The 21082-nt window shown below is 39.6% G+C and overlaps 1 protein-coding gene across 2 annotated transcripts; it reads left to right on the forward strand.

Annotated features, from left to right (window-relative positions):
• Positions 1-695: 695 nt before the first annotated feature.
• SMIM3 (small integral membrane protein 3) lies at positions 696-20875 on the forward strand. 2 transcript variants are annotated; one of them, XM_044661792.1, is made up of 3 exons: positions 696-955; positions 18966-19119; positions 20058-20875. In XM_044661792.1, exon 3 carries the CDS (start codon positions 20069-20071, stop codon positions 20249-20251), a length of 183 nt encoding a protein of 60 aa, XP_044517727.1. In that variant the 5' UTR covers positions 696-955; positions 18966-19119; positions 20058-20068; the 3' UTR covers positions 20252-20875. The 2 variants fall into 2 exon arrangements, with proteins under 2 accessions (XP_044517727.1, XP_044517728.1); XM_044661793.1 differs by lacking the exon at positions 18966-19119.
• The last annotated feature ends 207 nt before the right edge of the window (positions 20876-21082 follow it).

Here is a 21082-nt window from a genome sequence, read left to right on the forward strand (position 1 = left end):
GAGATATAAGAAAGAAATGGTTTTAGATGTACATTTATCTTTTTGTCAAATGATGCCATTTCTAATGGGAGGTGGGGAAGAAGTGGATGGAGGGGAATTACCTGGATATTTTGATGTAACAAATATATACATTTTAAAAAAGATTCAGAACAAACAGGAAGGGGGTTCTGGGATAGAATTTCCTATCAAATTAAGTGAGGGTAAGTATGATAAATGTTATTATCCCCATTTCACATATGAGGAAACTGAAGCTGAAACTGAGGTTTGGTGGGTTTCTTATTGTGGGCTCTTCAACTAGACTGATGATCCCTCAGTTTCCTTCTGACTCTAAATCATGTGATCCTTGGTTGGCCTTTCAGAGAGGGGCGAGGGTCTGAATTGGGTGACCTGAGTGAGAGAGTCATTCTTGGACCTCAGCCCTTCTTCTCTCCCTTCTCCCTCTTCTCCAGCTCAGGAAGGGAGAGTGAAAGGAGATTTTGCTGGTGGTGATAAAGGAATATGGGACTGGATTTTCAGCGGCCTCTGCTGCCTGCATTCCTGAGCCCGCCAGCACACTGGAGGCTTTCTAAGTGGCTGCTAGCCAAACAGAGGCGGTCAGACTTCCCCTAGATGTGAAGAAGGCAGCTGCAATTTGAGAACAGCTTCTACGACCCGCCTCCTGGCGCTACCGGGGCGAGTCCAGCCAGGGAGACGGCTGGAGATCCACAGAGCCCCTGAGGCTTGGACTAGAGCTCAGGAACAGAACTCGGACCCTAGGATCAAGGTCCCCCTTCTCCACTGATATTTTATGCTGGAGATAGAATTGGTTCTTTTCCCAACTTAAAGGTGTGTCTGATCAGAAGGAGCTGGAGTGTCTCTGAGAAGCAAAGGGGGAACCTCACTTCTCTGGGATCTCGGGAGCCAAATCAGGCACAAAGAATCTTTAACTCAATACATCTTGTGAACATCAAGGGAGGTAAATTTGTCGTCCTTGTTTTATGACCGTTTAGCTGATTTCAGGTTGAACAGAGCCTCTAGTTTGTTTCTTTCGGGCTTTTGTAATCACTTCGGCTTTCCTTCCAAGCTGTATTCTTTTCACATTTCTTTGATCCATCTCTCCTTAAGTCCCCTTTTACCTCTCTTTTCACAAGTTCCGAGTTTCCACAAATGGGTATCTCCTCAAAAGGAGGCTGAACGACACAGCCGAGGGAGAACCTTCTCTACGTTGGTCCTTTTCTTTGTTTCCCTGTTCCACTACATTCTCGCATGGGTTATAATGGAAAGAGCACTGATTAGGGGCTGGGAGACATACTCTGCCAATGACTGCTTGTGTGACCGTGGGCATTCTCTTATTTTCTTTACTCTTCAGTTTCTTCTTCTGGAAAAGAGAGGGTTGGATGGGATGGTGTCTCAGGTCCCTTTCAGCTGATTTTCTAGAAGTTTGCTTTATTTGATGAGCTTTTTCTCACCCACCCCCATTTTTTGTTTCTAGCTCCCTCTTTCAGTCCTGTGAAGGTCCAGTCATAGGTCTGAGATACTCACAAGAGAAGACCCCTATTTCTTTATTCCTCCTTGTAAATGAGTGGAGCACCCAAGTCCCATTTTCCCATATTTAAGAGAGAAGATATGGTGTCTTAAAAAGAACATTAGGTTTAGATAGTCAGGACCCGGACTATAAATTATGCCTGTTACTATCAATATGATTTTGAGCAGCCTGTTTCTTAACCTGTAAAATGAGAGGTTTGGACTTCAGGGGTCCTTAATCTTTTGGATTTCTCAGACCCCTCCGGAAGTGTAATGAAATCCAGAGACCCTTTCTCAGAATAATCTTTTAAAATGCAAAGATAAAATATATAGGATTATAAAGGAAATCACATATATAGGATATAAAAATATATAGTTTGTATACAGTTAGAAATAAATTATACATACATACATATGTACATCTAATATATATACATTCACAACAATGAACAAAATGTATTTTAAAAAAAGTTAATAAACCCTAGTTTGAGAACTATTGGGTTAACTGATCTTTCATATTTCCTTCCAGGTCTAAGTTTTATGATCCTTTGATCATTTCCCCCAGAGTCTTTTTAGACAAGTCAATTTCTTCTTGACCAACTCATTATATTTTTTTAAACTCTTACCTTCTGTCTTAGAAACAATACTGTGTATTGTTTCTAAGACAGAAGAGCAGTAAGGGATAGGCAATGGGGGTCAAGTGACTTGCCTAAAGTCACACAGTTAGGGAGTGTCTGAAACCAGATTTGGACTGGGGATCCCTCATCTTTGGGCCTGGCTCTTAATCCATTGAGACACCTAATTTATGGTATTGAGAAAGGGAGGAAAAAGCTGTTCATCCACAGTGAGAGCAAATTCAGCCAACACTTATTAAACCCTATTTTTATTTAATGTACATGTGAAGACATAGGAAGAAGGAGAGAGATATGAATACAACTAGCACTGCCTTTAAGTAGCACCTTTAATAGACCCTACACTGTGCTCACCTATGGCATCTACAAGGTGCTCAATCCTGGATCCTACCCATGGGAAGGATTACCAGTGGGAAGGCAAGGATAGGTTTAGTAGAAAAGAGCAGTGACCTAGGAGTCAGAAGGCCTGGATTCTATCCCTGGACCTCTCATTGACTTTGCTGTGTGACTTTAGACAAATTGCTTCCCTTCTTTGTGCTTCAGTTTACTTTTATTTTTGGGGGGTGGTAGTGGAGGAGGGGAATGAGGGATTGGGTCAAAAGTTAATTAAGCGGGGGTAGCTGGGTAGCTCAGTGGATTGAGAGCCAGGCCTAGAGACAGGAGGTCCTAGGTTCAAATCTGGCCTCAGACACTTCCCAGCTGTGTGACCTTGGGCAAGTCACTTGACCCCCATTGCCTACCCTTACCACTCTTCCACCAAGGAACTAATACACAGAAGTTAAGGATTAAAAAAAAAAAATATATATATATATATAAAAGTTAATTAAGCTCTTTCTAGATCTGACTTTGTATACTCTAGGACTTTATATTGATGAGCACCTGGATATGGGGAAAAGTGAATGGTTGGCCATATGAGTCTTTTAAAGTGTGTATAAAGGAAATTGCAGTGGAGCTTCAAATAAGGAAAGCCTTAAAGGCTTGCTTTGAAAAACGGAAGAACAAAGGAGAAGTTTGTTTTGCCTTGTGGTCACAAAGCCCACAGAACTCGGCTAGGGAAAGAACTAGGTAAAATGTCAGATCCCAAAGGCCCTAAATATTTGCTCCAGGCTAGCTTGGGTGCACAGGCAGGCTCCAGGGTCTTAGTTCCCACTAGGTAGCTTCTGAGAACCACAGTTGTGATGAGGGAATAAGGGAGGTTAGAAGTAAGTCTGAGTCAGGGAGACAGCAAGGTTGTAGAGCTGAGCTGAGTATCAGAGAGTAGGTTTCATGGGGGGTAGATAGGATCAGGAATGCCCCTAGGTTTAAGGTAGATCCTGCCCTCTCCAATTCTTCAAGGGATTTTGAAGACCATTTTAGCGTTAATTTGCCACTGTTGGCTATGAGGTCAGACAAGGGAACGTGGCAAATGGAGGTGGGGATCAAGGAAGTAAGGAAAACAAAGAACTGTTGCTTTGAGAGACCTTTGTCTGGCGGCATGTCTCTGGAGTTAAATCCTAGTGCAGTCCACCATCTTGCCTCTATCTTCTAAGAAGTCAGGATTGTAATAATGCTAGTCAACATTTAAGGGAGATATTAAAAAAAATCTTTACCTTCTGTTTCAGTATCAATTCTAAGGCAGAAGAGTGGTAAGGGCTAGGCCATTGGGGTCAAGTGACTTACCTAGGGTCCCACAACTAGGAAGTGTCTGAGGCCAGAAGGCAGAGATTCTTAATTTGAGGTTCATGAATTTTTTTTTACTATTTTAATAATTATTTTATTGTATTTGTGGGTTTTTTTGGTAATACTATATATTTTATTTCATGTATTTAAAAACATTATTCTGAGAAGGGTTCTATGGGTTCCACTAGACTGCCTTAGAAGGGTCTGGGACACACAGAAAGGTGAAGGACACCAGCTTTAAGGTTTGAAAAGCCTTTTAAATACATTGTCCCATTGACCTTCACAACAATCCTGTAGAGAAGGATGCTTTACTGCTTGAGCTTTAGAGATGGAGAAACTGTAGGACTAGTTCCAGCCTTATAGCTAGTAAGCATCTGACTCAGGATTTAAACTTGGCTTTTTCCTGACTTCAAAGTCCAACATTCTGTCCCTATGCCACACTACCCCTTGTGGTAGCTAGAACCCTGGGCTGAGTCAAGTCAAGTTAACAAGCTTTTATGAAATGCTTCCTAGGTGCCAAACATTTTGCTAGGTACTGGGGATACAATTACAAGGGAAAAGAACACCCCTTCCCTTAAGGAGCTTGCATTCTAATGAGGGAGATAATACATAAAAAGAGCAGGGTATGGTGGCCAAAGGAAGAGCTAAGTGGCTTAATGGATAGAGTGCTAGGCCTGGAGTCAGGAAGATTCACCTTAATGAATTCATATTGAGGTTCAGACACTTATTAGCTCTATGATCCTGGACAAGTCACCTAACCCTGTTTGCCTCAATTTCCTCATCTGTAAAATGAACAGGAGAAGGAAATGGCAAACCATTCTAGTAACTTTGCCAAGAAAACCCCAAGTGAGGTCACAAAGAGTCAGATATAACTGAAAATGACTGAACAAAAATGGTAGCTAAATTGAGAGAGTGAAGCATGGCTGGCCTGGGCCTTTCCTCAAAATGGAGATCCTGGGAAGAACTCAGCAATAGGAAAAGAGGGTCATAGGCAGTGGGGGAAAGAAAATAGAAATGAAATGTGGTGGAAAAGTCTAGAGTCAGAAGAGGTAGCTCCAGAGTAGATGACTTCTAGGGTCCCTTCCAGCTCAAGAATTTACATTGATGGCTAGATCTTTTGGATCTGGGGATATTCACTACACCTTTGAGCGGTCAATTTGAGGGGTCTCTTATTCTCCTCTCATTATGTGACTCCTATTTTCCTGTTATTTCTTCCTTCTAATAACTGTTAATAATATAACTATAATAAAACTGTATGGCAAAAACTAGGTAATAGAGTAGATAGAGTTATGAAGTTAGGAGTTAAGAAGACTCATTTTCATGAATTCAAATCTGACTTCAGACACTTACTAGTTGTGTGACCCTGGGCAAATAATTTAATACTGTTGGTCTCAGTTTCCTGATCTGTAAAATGAGCTGAAGAAGAAAATGGGAAATAATGCTAATATCTTTGTCAAGAAAATCTGAAGTGGGGTCATGAAGAGTCAGACTTGACTGAACAACTATAACATATGCTGAGTAGTAGTACCTAGCACAAGAAATGAAGCAAATCAGGTATCTTGACTCTACCCCAGAGACTTTGTAATGTACTTTGTAACCCCAGAGACCTCACTCTGTCATAGATTCTGTATTCTAAATGTCTGGACAAACAAATATGTGATTTAATTACAGAGTACCTGGAGTAGGAAACAGGAATATGGAACTAACCTATAATTTTAAAATCAAGATCCTTCCTTATTGCCTCAGGTAACAGCAATAGGAGTAAACCAGTGGTAGAGTTAGGAGAGAGGTATTTTTTGTTTGAAGGCAGCTTAAGTTTCATGACAGGGTCCCAAACCTCTTAGGGTTGCTTCAGATACTGTCTAGACCTGTTTTCTCCAGTCACCTCTTTTCTTCTTCTCTGACATACCTGTGCCTGCTTTCAACATCCCACTTCCACCTTGGAATTGAGACCAGTGACCAGGAATGGGGGAAGTGTAGGTTTGGATAAGACTATTGTAGTTGAAAGAACAGGATGTTGGGGGCAGCTGGGTGCCTCAGTGGATTGAGAGCCAGCACAGAGACAAGAGTTCCGGGGTTCAAATCTGGCCTGAGGGACTTCCTAGCTTTGTGAACTTGGGCAAGTCACTTAACCCTCATTGCCTAGCCCTTACTGCTCTTTTGCCTTAGAACCAATACACAGTATTAATTCCAAGACGGAAGGGAAGGGTTAAAAAAAAAAGGCATGGTGTTTGGAATCAGAGCCCCCATAATTTTACTAATAGGAGTGTGGGTTTGCTGCTGGAAGGAAACTTAGAGATCATCTAATCATTTTACAAGTGAAAAGACAGGTAGCAGAGACACAAAGAAATGAAGTGACTTTTTCCAGGTCATGCAGGTAGTGAGAAGCACATTTGCAATTAGAACCCAGGTGCCCATCTTTCCATCTCACCACCTGCTCCTAGAGCTGTGGCCAGGGGAGATCCAGTTAAGAGGCAGCAGAGTAGGAAGGGAGAAGGAATGCTGGGGGATACAAGAGCTGTGTGAGATCTGACTCTTCTGCTCACTGACTGTGATGATGCTGGGCCTCAGTTATCTTGTCTTTCAAATACAGACTTTTTTTTTTTTTAAATGAAAAACATGATTCTAGGATTGCTTTTCACTACTGGACTTGGCTTCATCATCCAAACACCCCCAGGCCAAATCACTGGGTTGGAGTAATGATGGCTGATGCTGAGTGAGAATTTGCTCTTTTTTTTTTGGCCCCATTTTGGACTTCTTGTTGCTTTCTGAGATGCCTAGTCAGTTGGGTCAAATGGTACGTGCTGTTTGAGTAGCTCTCTTTGCTTTCTGATCTACTCAAGATGTCCTGGTACTTTTCCATCTCTCCTGCCTCCAGGGAATGGATGGAAAGTCTAGGCGGGGAACAAGGCTGTAACCAGTCTCGTGTATCAGAGGAGAGGAGAATGGAAGGGACAGTAATGGAGAAAGAGGGTGACCCCAAGGAGCCAGGGTCATTTGGGACATAACTGTGAATTGACTTGAGGTTTTGACAAGCGTGTCCTGTCTGCCTTCTTCCACCCCCGCCTTCTTCCTTTGGAACATCTGGCCTCAGGTCATAATGGACTCTGTGTCCTACATAAAAATTGCCTGCTGCTGAAGCCCAGGGAACAGGGAAGCAGCCATAACTACAGCAGTGTCCATTACCATGCGCAAACAAATAGGAGGTCCAGACACAGGGAAACCTTGTCGTACCTCTTTCACTGGCTTCTGGGAAACAAAGGAAGTCTCAAAGCCCTCACCAAACCCACCAGGAAGGATAAGGCCAGTAATGTAGGGATGCATTTGGTTCTATCACCTCCCTCTTCCCTTGCTTGAAGTAGATTAGAATAGAAAGGAAGGGGAGAAATGGAAGAGAACTTACAGATCACTAGGCACACAGGAGCGAGTTCACCATCATGAAACTTTAAGTCCAATAACCAACTGCTGAGAATGTTTCGAAGGGATGTCTAGTCATCTATGGGTTGGACTAGATGAGCTGTGAGTGCTCTGCTCATGGTGATAGGGTATCATGAACTCTTCATTTTAACTTTGAAGAATTGGAAGCCTGAGGAGGTAGAATAATTTTCCCAAGGTAACACAGCAAGTCAGTGGCAGTCAGGACTCAGGTTATTGCTTTAGAATTGGAAAAAGCAGAGCAACTATGTGGCTCAATGGATTGAAAGCCAGGCCTTGAGCTGGGGGGAGGGGGTGTCCTGGGTTCAAATATGACTTCAGTCACATCCTAATTGTGTGACCTTGGGCAAGTCACTTAACCCCACTGTCTAGTCCTTACCACCCTTTGGCTTTGGAACCAAAACACAATTCCAACACATAAGGGTTTTTTTTTTTTTTTGTTGTTATTTTTTAAGGGTTGGAAAAAACCTTAGAGATCATTTAGTCCGGTTATCTTATTTTATAGATGAAGAAGCAGAGACACCTTTAACTGAGGTTAAATGAGTTGCCCAAATTAACAGAGATGAGATTTGAAACTAGGCCCTTTGATTCTAAATTCAGTGTTCTTTTCAGTACATCATACTGCTTAGTCTAGAACCCAGAAGGCCTGACTTCCAGAGAGGCCTTTTTTCCCAGACGGTATTGCCTTGTAGTCTTTATAAAGTGTGCCCTGTTGGGGTTTGCAGGCCCCTGGAGGGATGAGGAGTATCCATTCTCTTCCACCTGACTGGAGTCTGGGGCAAGGCATCAGCAATTTTTGAAAATTGGGTCTCTTGTCTCTTACCTGTACTGGCTTGAGCCTTCATGTTGTCAAGGTAACATCCACAACCTGACTTATCACAGAATAAACAAATGCATACAATCAGGAATGAGGATTTCCTGGAATTGAAAATATGTGCATGCATTAAAGAACATTTAAATGTATCTGCTAATGCATCCCCTTTTGGGCAATGTCCTACACCTTGGGAGCTACCTTGACTACCTAGAGACACTGGTCACCTTAAGATGAAGCAGGGATTCAAACCCTATTAGACAATGCCTTGAGCTTTCCATGCTGCCACAGCAGCTAGTGAGACCACATCCACCAGTCAAAATAAATCCCCACTCTCCATTCAGGGTATTATTTTAGCTGCTCATTTAGGCTGAGTGATTGATCTGAAGTCCCTATTCCTTCAGGCAAGATACTTAGGGAGAGGAGAAACTGAAAGAAAGGAAAAGTGATAGGGAGGGTTCTTGGAAAATTTGTGAAACTAAGCCCTCTCTTCTGGAAATTGCTTCATTAGTCATATTTCACAAGATGCTTGGGGAGTCATGAATCTTCAAACTTCCCCAGCCTCAGTGACTCACAGCCAGGCGCCACTAATTCATCTCTGCACATTCTGGTGAAAGGCTGAAGCCGTACAGCTTTCTGTGTAGTTTCCCAGTCTGTTTGAAAGAACAGCAGAGCAGAGTTGCCCACACAACCCTTCCCCTTTTCTGACGATTAGATTTATCCATTACCAGTTTGATGGATCATCGATAGATCGATTGCACATACTCTTGGAATAAGCCACTAAACAGGAAACTGTATCTTTATTACCTTTTTCCTCAATGAATGTTCTTTGAAGTCTGCCCTGGGCACAGGTGTGGTAAGCACACTACCAATCAGTCCTCCCCATGTTAACAGTCAGGGCGGTTCAGATCAGATGAAACCATGAGCCTGGGTGGAAGCAGCTCTTTGAAGATTATTAAATACGTCATTGCAGTAGTGTTTTTACCTGGGACAAGCAAGGCTGGGAGAGGAAGTGTTGACCTGGGTTCAGTCATTGTGGGGATGAAGCGCAAACTGGGACAGATTGAGGTTTCTCTACTTCTGAAAGTGTGTCTGCCGAGAAGAAGCACCCTGCTTCTGTTAGGGAGGATAGCGCTGGGGGAGAAGAAGTGTTTCAAGGAAGTTGGTATCCTTTCCAAATGGGGTCATGAAAAGTCATACATGACTGAAATGACTGAATAACAATGACAACAAAAACATTTCCTGTCCTGGGGCAAAGCTCTGGCTGCCTTGCTCTACTTATGAGTCTCGTGTTCATCAGTTACTGAAGACTGGGCATTAGATTTCTGATATTAGTGCCTGACCAGGGAGACAGTATTTTAATAGAAGGAGTGCTGGACTTGAGGTAAAGAGAGACTTGGGTTTGAATCCTGCCTCTTATAATTTTTAACCTGCATGACCTGAAGCAAGGCATTTTTCATATCTGGGTCTCAATTTCTTCATATGTAAAATAAGAGAGTCAGAATAGATGATTAACAAACTTTACCTTCTAGCTTAAAATCTTGAGATGCCATGATCACTATTGTTATTCAGTCATATGTGACTCTCTGTGGCCCATTTTGGGGTTTTCTTGGCAAAGATAGTGGAGTGGTTTGCCATTTCCTTCTCCAGCTCATTTTACAGATGAAAAATCTGAGGCAAACCATGCCTTGCTCAGGGTCACACAGCCAGTAAGCATCTGAGGCTGGATTTGAATTCAGGTTTTCCTGACTCTGGACTCAGCACTCTTCTATCCACTACATCACCTAGTTTCTCTCATAGGACCACTTCCTAATGTCCTATTTATGACATCAGCTGGAGTTAAACATGCAGCACTCATTTTGTATTGGGGGGGGATTTTATTTATAATTTATAATACTATTTGAGGAATAGGATAGGAAGGGGGAATGAATTAAGAAGGGACAACAGAAACTTTGGGGCAGTTATGGTCTTCTGGTACTTGTGGGAGAAGGATTATGTACTGAAAAGGAGGAGAGTGCTGTGGAAGGGGGACCAGAAGGGTCCTGAAAACAAATTGTGTCCCATACTTGCCTAGGCACAGTTTGTTTTCAGGTTGCCAAGGAAAGGTAACCTGATCTGGTGGGAAAAGCAAAGTATATGATTAGCAGATCAGAGTTCTTATCCCAGTGCTCCTATTTGCTATCTGAATGACCATAGGCATTTTATTTTTCTGGTCTCAGTCTTCTCATCTTTAAAATGAGGGGTTTAGACTTAATGATCTTTAAAGTTTCTTCTGCTTCTACATCTTATGACTACAGGAGGCCAGAACCAGAAAGTTGGAAGGAACCTTGGCAGGCGTCCATTGTAAACCATACTGGAACAAAGCAACCTTTTGTGGTTTAGTCTGTGAGAGGGAACCAATCGATACTTAAGGCTCTCCATTCTACTTTTTTGTTTGACTGTTTCAGTAGTACATCTTTGTGACCCCTTTTGGGGATTTCTTGGCAAAGCTCCTGGATTGGTTTGCCATTTCCTTCTCCAGCTCATTTTACAGATGAGGAAACAGAGGCAAACAGGGTTGTGACTTGCCTAGGGTCACACAGCTAGCAAGTGTCTGAGACCATATTTGAAGGTGAGTCTTCCTGACTCCAGGCTCATCACTCTATCTACCTCACTGCCCTATTCTACTTTTAGATAGTTCTAATTCTGAGGAAGCTTTTCTTTACATCAAGCCCAATTTTTCCACTCTGTAATTTCCACTCATCATTACTAGCTCTCCCCTCCCAAGCTAACCCAAACAAGTCCAATACCTTCTCCACATATTTGAAGACAGCTATTATATCCTCCCTGGGTTTTCTCTTCTTCAGGGTGAACATCTTCATATTCTTCAGTTGATCTCCATGTGACACGTTCTTGAGGCTCTTTCTCCTCTTGGTCACTCTTCTCTAGATACTCTTGAGGTTATCAGTGCCCTTCTTAAAACATGATACCAGAACCGGAAAAAAAAATTGTTTTTGTCCTTAGTAAATGCAATTTATTTATTATTTAAATTTAATTTTTAAAATTTTTTCTGTGGTTACATGATTCATTTCTCTCCCTCTCCTCTTCCCTCCCACTCCTGTAGTAGACATGCAGTTCCACTGGGTTATACATGTATGATCACTCAAATCCTGTTTCCATATTACTCATTTTTGAAATAGCGTATTCTTTTAAAACCAAAACCCCAAATCATATATCCATATAAACAAGTGATAAATCATATGTTTTCTTCTGGAGTTCTACTCCCACAGTTCTTTCTCTCGATGTGTATAGCATTCTTTTTCATAAATCTCTCAGAGTTGCCTCAGATCATAGCATTTCTTTTAGTAGCAAAGTCTATTACATTTGATCTTCCCACAGTGTTTCAGTTACTGGGTACCATGTTCTCTTGGTTCTGCTCATCTCATTCTACATCAGTTCATAGAGATCTTTCCAGTTCTTATAGAAATCAACCATTTCACCATTCTTTATAGCACAATAGTATTCCATCACCATCATTCACCACAATTTGTTCAGCTCAGAAATCTCAGGGCAGCTGGGTAGCTCAGTGGATTGAAGGCCAGGCCTAGAGACGGGAGGTCCTAGGTTCAAATATGGCCTCAGACACTTCCCAGCTGTGTGACCCTGGGCAAGTCACTTGACCCCCATTGCCTACCCTTACTACTCTTCTGCCTTGGAGTCAATACACAGTATTGACTCCAAGACAGAAGGTAAGGGTTAAAAAAGCAAACAATTTGTTCAACTATTCCTCAATTGAGGAACATCCTCTCATTTTCCATTTTTTTTGCCACCACAAAAAGCATGGCTATAAATATTTTTGTATAAACAGAACCTTTCCCTTTTTTTTTTTTTTAAATCTCTTTTGGATACAAACCCAGTAGTGGTATTGCTAGATCAAAGGACAACATTCTTTTAAAGCCTTTGGGCATAATTTCAAATTGCCTTCCGAATGGTTGGATCATGATTTGCATTTCTCTAATTATTAGAGATTTAGAACACTTTCTCATGTGTTTATTGATACTTTTGATTTCTTTACCTGAAGATTGCCTATTCATGTCTCTTGCCCATTTTTCAATTGGGGGATGGCTTGATTTTTTATACAATTGATTTAACTCCTTGTATATTTGAGTAATTTGACCCCTGTCAGAGTTTTTTGTTATAAAGATTTTTTCCCAATTTGTTGTTTCCCTTCTGATTTTGACTACATTGTTTTTGTTTGTACAAAAGCTTTTTAGCTTAATATAATCAAAACCATTTAATTTACATTTTGTAATTTTCTCTAACTCTTGCTTGGTTTTAAAATCTTTCCTTTCCCAGAGATCTGACAGGTATACTATTCTGTGTTCACTTAACTTATTTATAGTTTCCCTCTTTATATTCAAGTCATTCACCCATTCTGAATTTATCTTGGTGTAGGGTGTGAGATGTTGATCTAAACCTAATCTCTCCCATATTGTTTTCCAAATTTCCCAGCAGTTTTTGTTAAATAGTGGATTCATGTCCCAAAAGTTGGGTTCTTTGGGTTTATCATACACTGTCTTGCTGATGTCATTAACCCCAAGTCTATTCCACTGATCCTCCCTTCTGTCTCTTAGCCAGTACCACATTGTTTTAATGACTGCTGCTTTATAGTATAGCTTAATATCTGGTACTGCTAGGCCCCCTTTCTTTCACATTTTTTTTTCATTATTTCCCTTGATATTCTTGATCTTTTGTTATTCCAAATGAAATTTGTTATAGTTTTTCCTAATTCAGTAAAGAAGTTTTTTGGTAATTTGATAGGTAAGGCGCTAAATAGGTATATTAATTTGGGTAGGATGGTCATTTTTATTATGTTAGCTCGTCCTACCCATGAACAATTAATGGCTTTCCAGTTGTTGAGATCCAGTTTTATTTGTTTGGAAAGTGTTTTGTAGTTGTTTTCGTATAATTGCTGTGTTTGTTTTGGTAGATAGATTCCCAAGTATTTTATATTGTCTAGGGTGATTTTAAATGGTGTTTCTTTTTCTACCTCTTGCTGCTGTGATGTGTTGGAAATATATAGAAATGCTGATGATATGGTTGGATCATGAATACAGTCTTCAAGATACAATTTGTCCAGGCCAGAGTGGAGCAGGATTGTCATTCTTCTCTTAATGCAACCTAATATTTATTACAGGGCAGCTAGGTAGTTTACTGGATGGAGCACTGGGCTTGAAAACAAGAAGACTTATCTTTCTGAGTTTAAATGCAGCCTCATATACTTATTAGTTGTGTGACCCTGGGCAAGTCATTTAACCCTGTTCGCTTTAGTTCCTTGTCTGTAAAATGAACTGGAGAAAGAAATGAGAAACTACTTTAGAATCCTTGCTAAGAAAATCTCAAATGAAGCCATGAGGACTCAGACATGACTGAAATGATTGAACAAAACTATTTATTACATTAGTTTTTTTCTTAGCTGCTAATCACATCATTGATTCATATGGAGCTTGCAATCCACTGAAACCCTTACTTTTTTTTTCTTATTAACTGTTGTTAAGTAGACACAATGACAGGGATAGTCTGTACCTCATCTCACTGGCTCTGTCTAATTCACCTCCCTCCTTTTAGGGAGCTGGGGCTTGGAAATTTGACATAATATGCTCTAAGACCAGAGAACAGAATAGAAGCTTGAGTCGAAACCGGACAGTAAAGTAGAAGAACTGTTTAGACTGAAATGGAGGGAATCTGAGTTATTGTTCTGGGTAGGCAGAAGAGTGGTAAGGACTAGGCAAAGGGAGTTAAGTGACTAGCCCAGAATCACACAGCTAGGAAGTGTTTAAGACCAGGTTTGAACCCAAGACCTCTTGCCTCCAGTCTGGCTCTTAATTCACTTATCTATCTAGCTGCCTTCAGTTTATTCCTTTGTAGAAAAGGATTTGACTAAATCATCTCTAAAGCTCTTTCAGACTCTAATATGCTATTATAAAGACCTTTTTACTTCTGATTTCCTATATTTAAGTTCCCTTCTAGCTATAATAATATTCTATGCTTTAAGGCCTCTTACAGCTCTGCATTTTATGTTCTATGTTCTTTATTATTATTATTATTATTATTATTATTATTAATAGAATGTTCTATATAATAAGTGTTCTAGGCCTATCACAGAAGGTATCACCTGGGAGACAAATATGTTCATACAAATTATATTTTTCTTATTTTCATTTTTCAGTTCATTCTCTGGAGGTGATTTCACAATTTATTCTTCAAGAATAAAATATGTTGCTGCTTATGATGTTCTCTTGGTTCTATTCATTTCATTGTTCATTATTCTGTGTAGTTCTTTCCATGTTTTATTAAAATTAGCCTGCTCTTCATTTTTTACATGTTCTATGTTCTAAGGATTTTTAAATATTCACATTTTTTGTGCTAGAGGGCTTTTGTACACTAATGGTACTTGGGGAGGGCTAGGCGGCTCAACTCCTGGGTTCAAATTTGATCTCAGACATTTCTTAGCTGTGCAAAGCACTTAGCTCTCATTGTCTAGCCCTTATCACTCTTCTGCCTTAGAACCAATACACAGTATTGATTCTAAGAAGGCAAGGGTTAAGAAAACTTAGTCCATGGGTCTGTGATAAAAGTCCTGTCAACCAGACTTCTGTCCTTTAAGAACAAGCAGGTGATTCAATAATAGATTAAATTTATATAGGGCTTTTAAGGTTTGCAAATCATTTTATATTCATTATATTATCTCATTTAATTCTCCCAACAACTTTATAAGGTGGTTGCTATTATTAATACTATTTTACAGATGAGGAAGCTGAGGCTCATAGAAGTTAAGTGACTTGCCCAAAGTTGAACAACTACGAAGTGTGAGGTGGATTTAAACCTAGATCTTCCTGACTCCAAGTGCTCTGTTCTCTCTTCCATGCTATGTCTTGAGAATATATTACTGCTTTCAAGCAAAGTGCTGCTTACAAATGTCCTATTTAAATGCAGTCATACCCAAGAACCTACCTTTACTTCCTTCCTCCCTCTCCCCCATCCCATTCCCCCAACCCTCCTGAATTCAACCTGCCTACCTAAAATATTATATTAGCTCCAACTCCATTCCAGAGACTTAGATACTGGTGATAATACTTTGATTTCTCAGGATTTTTGGACAGGCTTTAAGGGATGTTAGGGAATGTGGCTTTCTTTAGGAGCTCTGCCTTATGATATTCTCCCAGTTGCTGAATTTACACCATCAGAATGATCCTATAGGAGGCCAAAGACTAGAAATGTCAGAGGGAAGTAGATTGCTTCAGTTCTTATTGCATCATAAAGTCTCCTGGGTCTTTCTCAAGAAGATACCAACCTGTGGGATAGATCTTCAAATAGTTCATTTATTCTTAAAGAGTGGTAGACAGCCTGATTGTTAGGGGGAAGAGAGAGTGAGAGAGAAAGACAGAGAGAGAGACAGAGAGACAGAGAGAGAGACAGAGAGAGAGAAAGTGTGTATGTATGTGTATGTGTTGTAATGGAGACTTGGGCTTCCAGTCTCCAGCTACTTCTCCTTTTCTCTTGAGTGAGGGCAAACCCAAGTGTGAGATACTTCAGGCCCATTCTGTGTAAGCAGAACATGTTGAATGAATTCCTGTTGTCACCTCCTTTATTGCATTTGTTTTTCTTTATCTTCCTTCCTTTATTTCTAAAAAAGCAGTCCTAATATATCTGTCATAGTTGTATTGACTGTTAATTCATTCGATTGTATGCTAGCATCCTTGCTTTCTACTTTGATTTCTAAATAGGCAGGTTTAGCTGTTTGTACAAAATATTTAATAGAAATCATGAATCTATTCAAGGAGCAGAATAAATATAATAACTCACATTTCTATAGCACTTTAAGCACTTTCCTCACAAGTCTGAGAGCTAGCAATTATCTTATTCCTGTGTAGTAGATTAAATTAAGGTTCACAGAGATAGTTAATGATTTTCCTAGAAGTAAACTATGGAGCTGGGACTTGAACTCAGATTTTTTAAGTTCAATAATCTCACCATGACACACCACATTGTCTCTTACCTTGTGAACTGTGCCATGCCAATACGACAGCCAAACTCCAGAACTTCTAGATGAAAGAGAATGGTCTTCTGAGAGATAAAAAGAAATCAGGTACCAAAGAGCCATAGTCAGGACCATACAAAATTAAGCAGAAAGTACTATAGAGGAAAGGAAAGGAAAGCAATGCAATGCAATATACCACAAAGCAAAAGAAAAAACTTTACTACTAAGAATAACTCTTTTTATACACAATATAATTCTAGAGAAAGAGAAGAATTTTTAATAGAATAAATGCCATACATGCCTGTTAAGAAAATTAGAGCTGAGTAGAAATTTTCAAATGCAATGCCAGGGATGAGAAAAACGTTAAAATGGTTAATGATAAAATGCTAACATACTAATAGAGAAAGAGGAGATCATTGCCTCCTTGGAATTCTACTTTCTTCAAGGGTCAAAAAGGGAGCAAAGAAAGACTAACTCAAGGCCTGGGTGTATCTTTGTCCTATTTTGCTTAAAGAGAGAGAGAAAAAGAGGGGCAGCTAGGTAGCATAGTGAATAGAGTACCTAGTCTAGAGTAGGAACAACTTGGGTTCAAATGTGGCCTCAGACACTTCCTGGGCAAGTCACCTAACCCTGACTGCCTAGCCCCTGCCACTCTTCTGTCTTAGAACTGATACTAAGACAGAAAGCAAGGATTTCTTTAAAAAGGGGAAAAGGGAGGATAAGGGAATATATTGGGGAAGAAATGAGAAACAAGAGGGAGGTGATTAACTATTTTTTGTAATTGGGCCTCATTTATAGGAATGGGGGTTGGAGGAACAGGCATTTTAACCTCACTTTTATCTAAACCAAGGAAATCAAGGTTTAATACATACATACAGAGAGAGAGAGAGAGAGACAGAGAGAGAGACAGAGACAGAGACAGAGACAGAGACAGAGACAGAGACAGAGAGACAGAGAGGAAAAACTAGGGTTTAAGAGGAAGGGTAGCAGTATAGAGGAAATAGTCACAAGACAAAGTCCAGCTATGAAAGGCTAATTACAGAGAGGGATTAAAAAGAAATGAGGGAGGATCAAACCCAAGGAACTAGTTCTGGTCTGGAGTAAAGAGAGGAAGAAAAGAGTTGTGGTATCAGATCATTATAATCATAGAGCAGTAGTATTGACATAATTCCTATTCTTTCCTCTTCCTCCTTCTTTTCCTCTTTCTTTTCCTCCTCTTCTTCTTCCTCCTTCTTCATTTTCTCTTCTTTCTTTTCCTTCCTCTCCCTCTCCTTCTCTTCCTCCTTTCTCTCCTCCTCCTGTTCCTCCTTGTAAGGATTGAGTGGGGGCAAAATAAGGAAGCATTATAATAGGATATGATCAACCGATCAACAAGCAAAATATTTATTGAGTGCCTATTATGTGTTAGGTACTGGTAGGCATCGGGAAATAAATACAATGAATGAAACAATATCTAATTATAAAGACCTTAAATTCTAATTCCCACAGAACTAAAATGAGGGGCTAGAATAGAAATCTATGTCATGTCTCAGGTAGCTTCATAAAATAGCAGATATGATCTCAGACAAGGCAACAAGATAAGCCAGGGAAGCTCTGTTATGCTAAAAGACACAATGTTTAATGAAGCAATAGATAGGTCTCTGGTGATTACTGAATGGGAATTGTAAAGAGAATATGTATTCTCCACATTGTATGGTACCTTTACAAAAATTACCATCTACTAGATCAATGATTCCCAAAGTGGGCGCTACCGCCCCCTGGCGGGTGCTGCAGCAATCCAGGAAAGCAGTGATTAATTGCTATTAAAATAAAAAAAAATTAATTTCCAGGGGCACTAAGTAATATTTTTTCTGGAAAGGGGGCGGTAGACCAAAAAAGTTTGGGAACCACTGTACTAGATCATAAAAAAACTCACAAACAAGTGCAGAAAAACAAAAAATGAAAAATAAACTGAGCATGTAGCTTTTTGCTCAACACACTCTTTCAGTCCTTTTAATCCTAAGTAAATAAAGTTCTGTCACATTTTACAGTGTGCCTCCATGCTTTTAAGGCACAGTCCAATAGTTTGACTGTTTTGGATTGAAATAAGTTATATCAATGGAAATAAAGCAGATGCCCATTAAATGATGAATAGATAAATAAATTGTGGTTCATTAATGTAGTACAATCTTATTGCACTGTAAGAAGCAATGAAGAATGAGAAGCATAAAGATAGGAAATAGGAACTGGACCTGTGATTTCATTGGTATAGGAAACTCCCTCTTCCAATACAACTTAGCAATTACAATGCCAAATGTTAGAGTTGCTTAGAGCACTGAGAGTTTAAGTGTTTTAACAAGGGTCTCATAGATAATATATGCCAGAAGTGGAACTTGAACTTGTCTTTCTAGCTTCAAAGATAGTTCTCTGTCCACCTTGCCAAATAGCAGAAACATGGGAAGACTTGTATGAACTAATATAGAATGAAATAACTAAGAAGAATCAGGAAAACAATATAAATGATGACTATAACAAACAGAAAGAACAATGAAAAGGAAATTAAACACTGGATATTTGTGATTTCCAAGCTTGGCTCTGGAGAAGAATTGAGAAACACATATCTATCTTCTTTTGCTGCAGAAATATGGGACTATGTAAATACTATCAGACATGTCTGATGCGTTTGGTTAATTTTGTTATATTACTTCTTCCAAGAACTTTATGGGTAGGAGAATGGGGAGGAATTTATTTGGAAACAAATATAAGAAAACAAAAGCTATCATTTAAAATAAGGTAAAACAAAACAACAACAAATAAATCTCATGCCAGGGTAAAAGAAAATGTTTTAAAAATAAATTTTTATTAATAACTTTTGTTTTAAAATTTTCTAACTTTACCCCATGTCTCTTCCCTTCTGCTCCCTCAGAGCGCTATTCTATAGAGCAGATTAAAAAAAAAAAAAAGAGGACAAAAAAGAATCAACAAGACTGATCAATCTATTTAAAAAAAACCCCAAATCTATGTAATGTTACATACTTGTGGACCTCTCACTATTACAAAGGAGTGTGTGTGTATGTGAGGTAAGGTATTTTCTCATATTTCTTTGCTTCTTTATAATTTTACATTATTTTCTATTGTTTTCACATTTATATTGTTCTAGACATTGTATGTATTGTTTTCTTGGGCTCTGCTTACTTCACTTTTCACCATTCATGTAATTATTTCCTTGCCTTTCTGCATTCCTCCTTCCTTATTTCTTACAGCATAGCGATATTATGTTACATTATATTCATGTACTACAATGTGTTCAGCCATTCATCTTCTTTGTTTACATGTCTGTCCCCACATGAAGTGTTGCTTTAAAAAATTGGTAAGGAAATATGATAATCAAAAGAGGTCAGAGTGAATCAAATTCCTCCTAGGATATCCTCCCTGAGTTAAGCTTAGATAAACTTTTATAGGAAAGCACTTTGAAATCATTCCTATTCCCATGACTAAAGATAGGTATTGTGAACAGTCCTAGTTGAGGGAACCTGTATCTATGGAGTTTAAAGAATTTGGACCTCACAAAGGAGGCAGGATGTGTAGATGAGGGCCAGTAGGCAGGAGGAGGGAATACTTGTTTTGGAAGGTTCAAATTCTGCTGTGCTTACCTATAGGCTACAACCTCCTGAGCTTTAATTTTCTTATATGTAAGATGAAGGATTTAGACTAGATGGCATCTGAGGTCTCTTCCAGTGCTACAGTTATGATCCTTTTGAGGAGGAATAATTAATATTATTCATAATAATCTAGCATTTATGCTGTGCTTTAAAATTTGCAAAGTGTTTTGTATATATTGGCTTATTTTATCTTTACAATGACCCTATATAGTAGGTGTGTTATTATCTCCATTTTACTGATAACAAGGGTGGTGAATATTGTGATAAAAGTGGTGTTTGAGGAAGTTTAAAGCAGTGACATTGTACAAAAGAAGTAGGGACACTTGATGCTTAGTAACTTTTTCTTGTCCACATAGGGTAAAGAAACATGGATCCCATCAGCCAAGCTTCTCCAAAGGATGTGCTGCCCAAGCACATCCTGGACATCTGGGTCATCGTCCTCATTATCCTGGCCACCATTGTGATCATGACCTCTCTGGTGCTGTGCCCAGCCACAGCTGTTATCATTTACCGAATTCGGACTCATCCCATACTTAATCAGGCCTTTTGAAGCCTCTGGATGTTGGGGGTGGAGAGAGTACCCGGATGGGCTTTTGTTGCTAGGACCTGGCCTAGAAAATTCCCCCTCCTTAGCAAAGGAATGAGAAGAGAAGGAAAATGGTTTGAAGCTACCAAAGAGGACTAGATCTTGTCTGGGAAATGCCTTTATGATGTACATCTTCATCAGCAACCATCAACAGTGATGGAAGAAGGAAGCTTTCTGGCAGGGCTGGTCTACTTCTGTCAAGCAGATCCGACTCAGTTTCAGGATGTACAAGCTACGAGGGGAAGCCTCCTGAGTTTGGGACTTCTGGAAGTCAGAGATGCTCCTAGAGATATCACCAGGGACAGAGATGACTGAGGTCTTACTTCTTCCCTCTTCCTACATCTCCTTAAAAGTACAAGTTCTTCCATTCACCAATAAAGCCCTCTCTGTTCTGGGTAGTCCCCTACCAAGTTTTCTATCATGTTAAATTCTTGGTAGGACTTTATTCTTAGCTAGTTACAAGTTAACTAAGGAGCTAGCTTATTATAGTTTAAGCACTCTTCCCCATTAGGACATTTATATTTTAATAAAATACTATATTCAAGTTTTCATTGCCTAAAGGAATGACTAGTAGTCAATAAACATTTATTAAGCACCTACTATGTGCCAGGCTTTGTGTTAAAGCATGGAGATATACAAAGGAAGGCAAAAGCAAAAGCTCCCTGCTTCAGGAAATCCATAGATCTCAGACATTGTGGCAATTTCTTGGAAGATATTTGGGGAGCGGGCTCCTTCAGAATTCTGGTCCTGTCGGGAGTATATCCATTGTATTCTATGATATTATTTATTTCTATG

The sequence above is a fragment of the Gracilinanus agilis genome, chromosome 2, assembly GCF_016433145.1.
Source record: "Gracilinanus agilis isolate LMUSP501 chromosome 2, AgileGrace, whole genome shotgun sequence".
NCBI classification, from domain to species: Eukaryota; Metazoa; Chordata; class Mammalia; order Didelphimorphia; family Didelphidae; genus Gracilinanus; species Gracilinanus agilis.

What these genes read in the sequence shown, in the direction of transcription:
- SMIM3 (XM_044661792.1), top strand. Translation starts at nt 20,069, where the DNA reads ATGGATCCCATCAGCCAAGCTTCTCCAAAGGATGTGCTGCCCAAGCAC.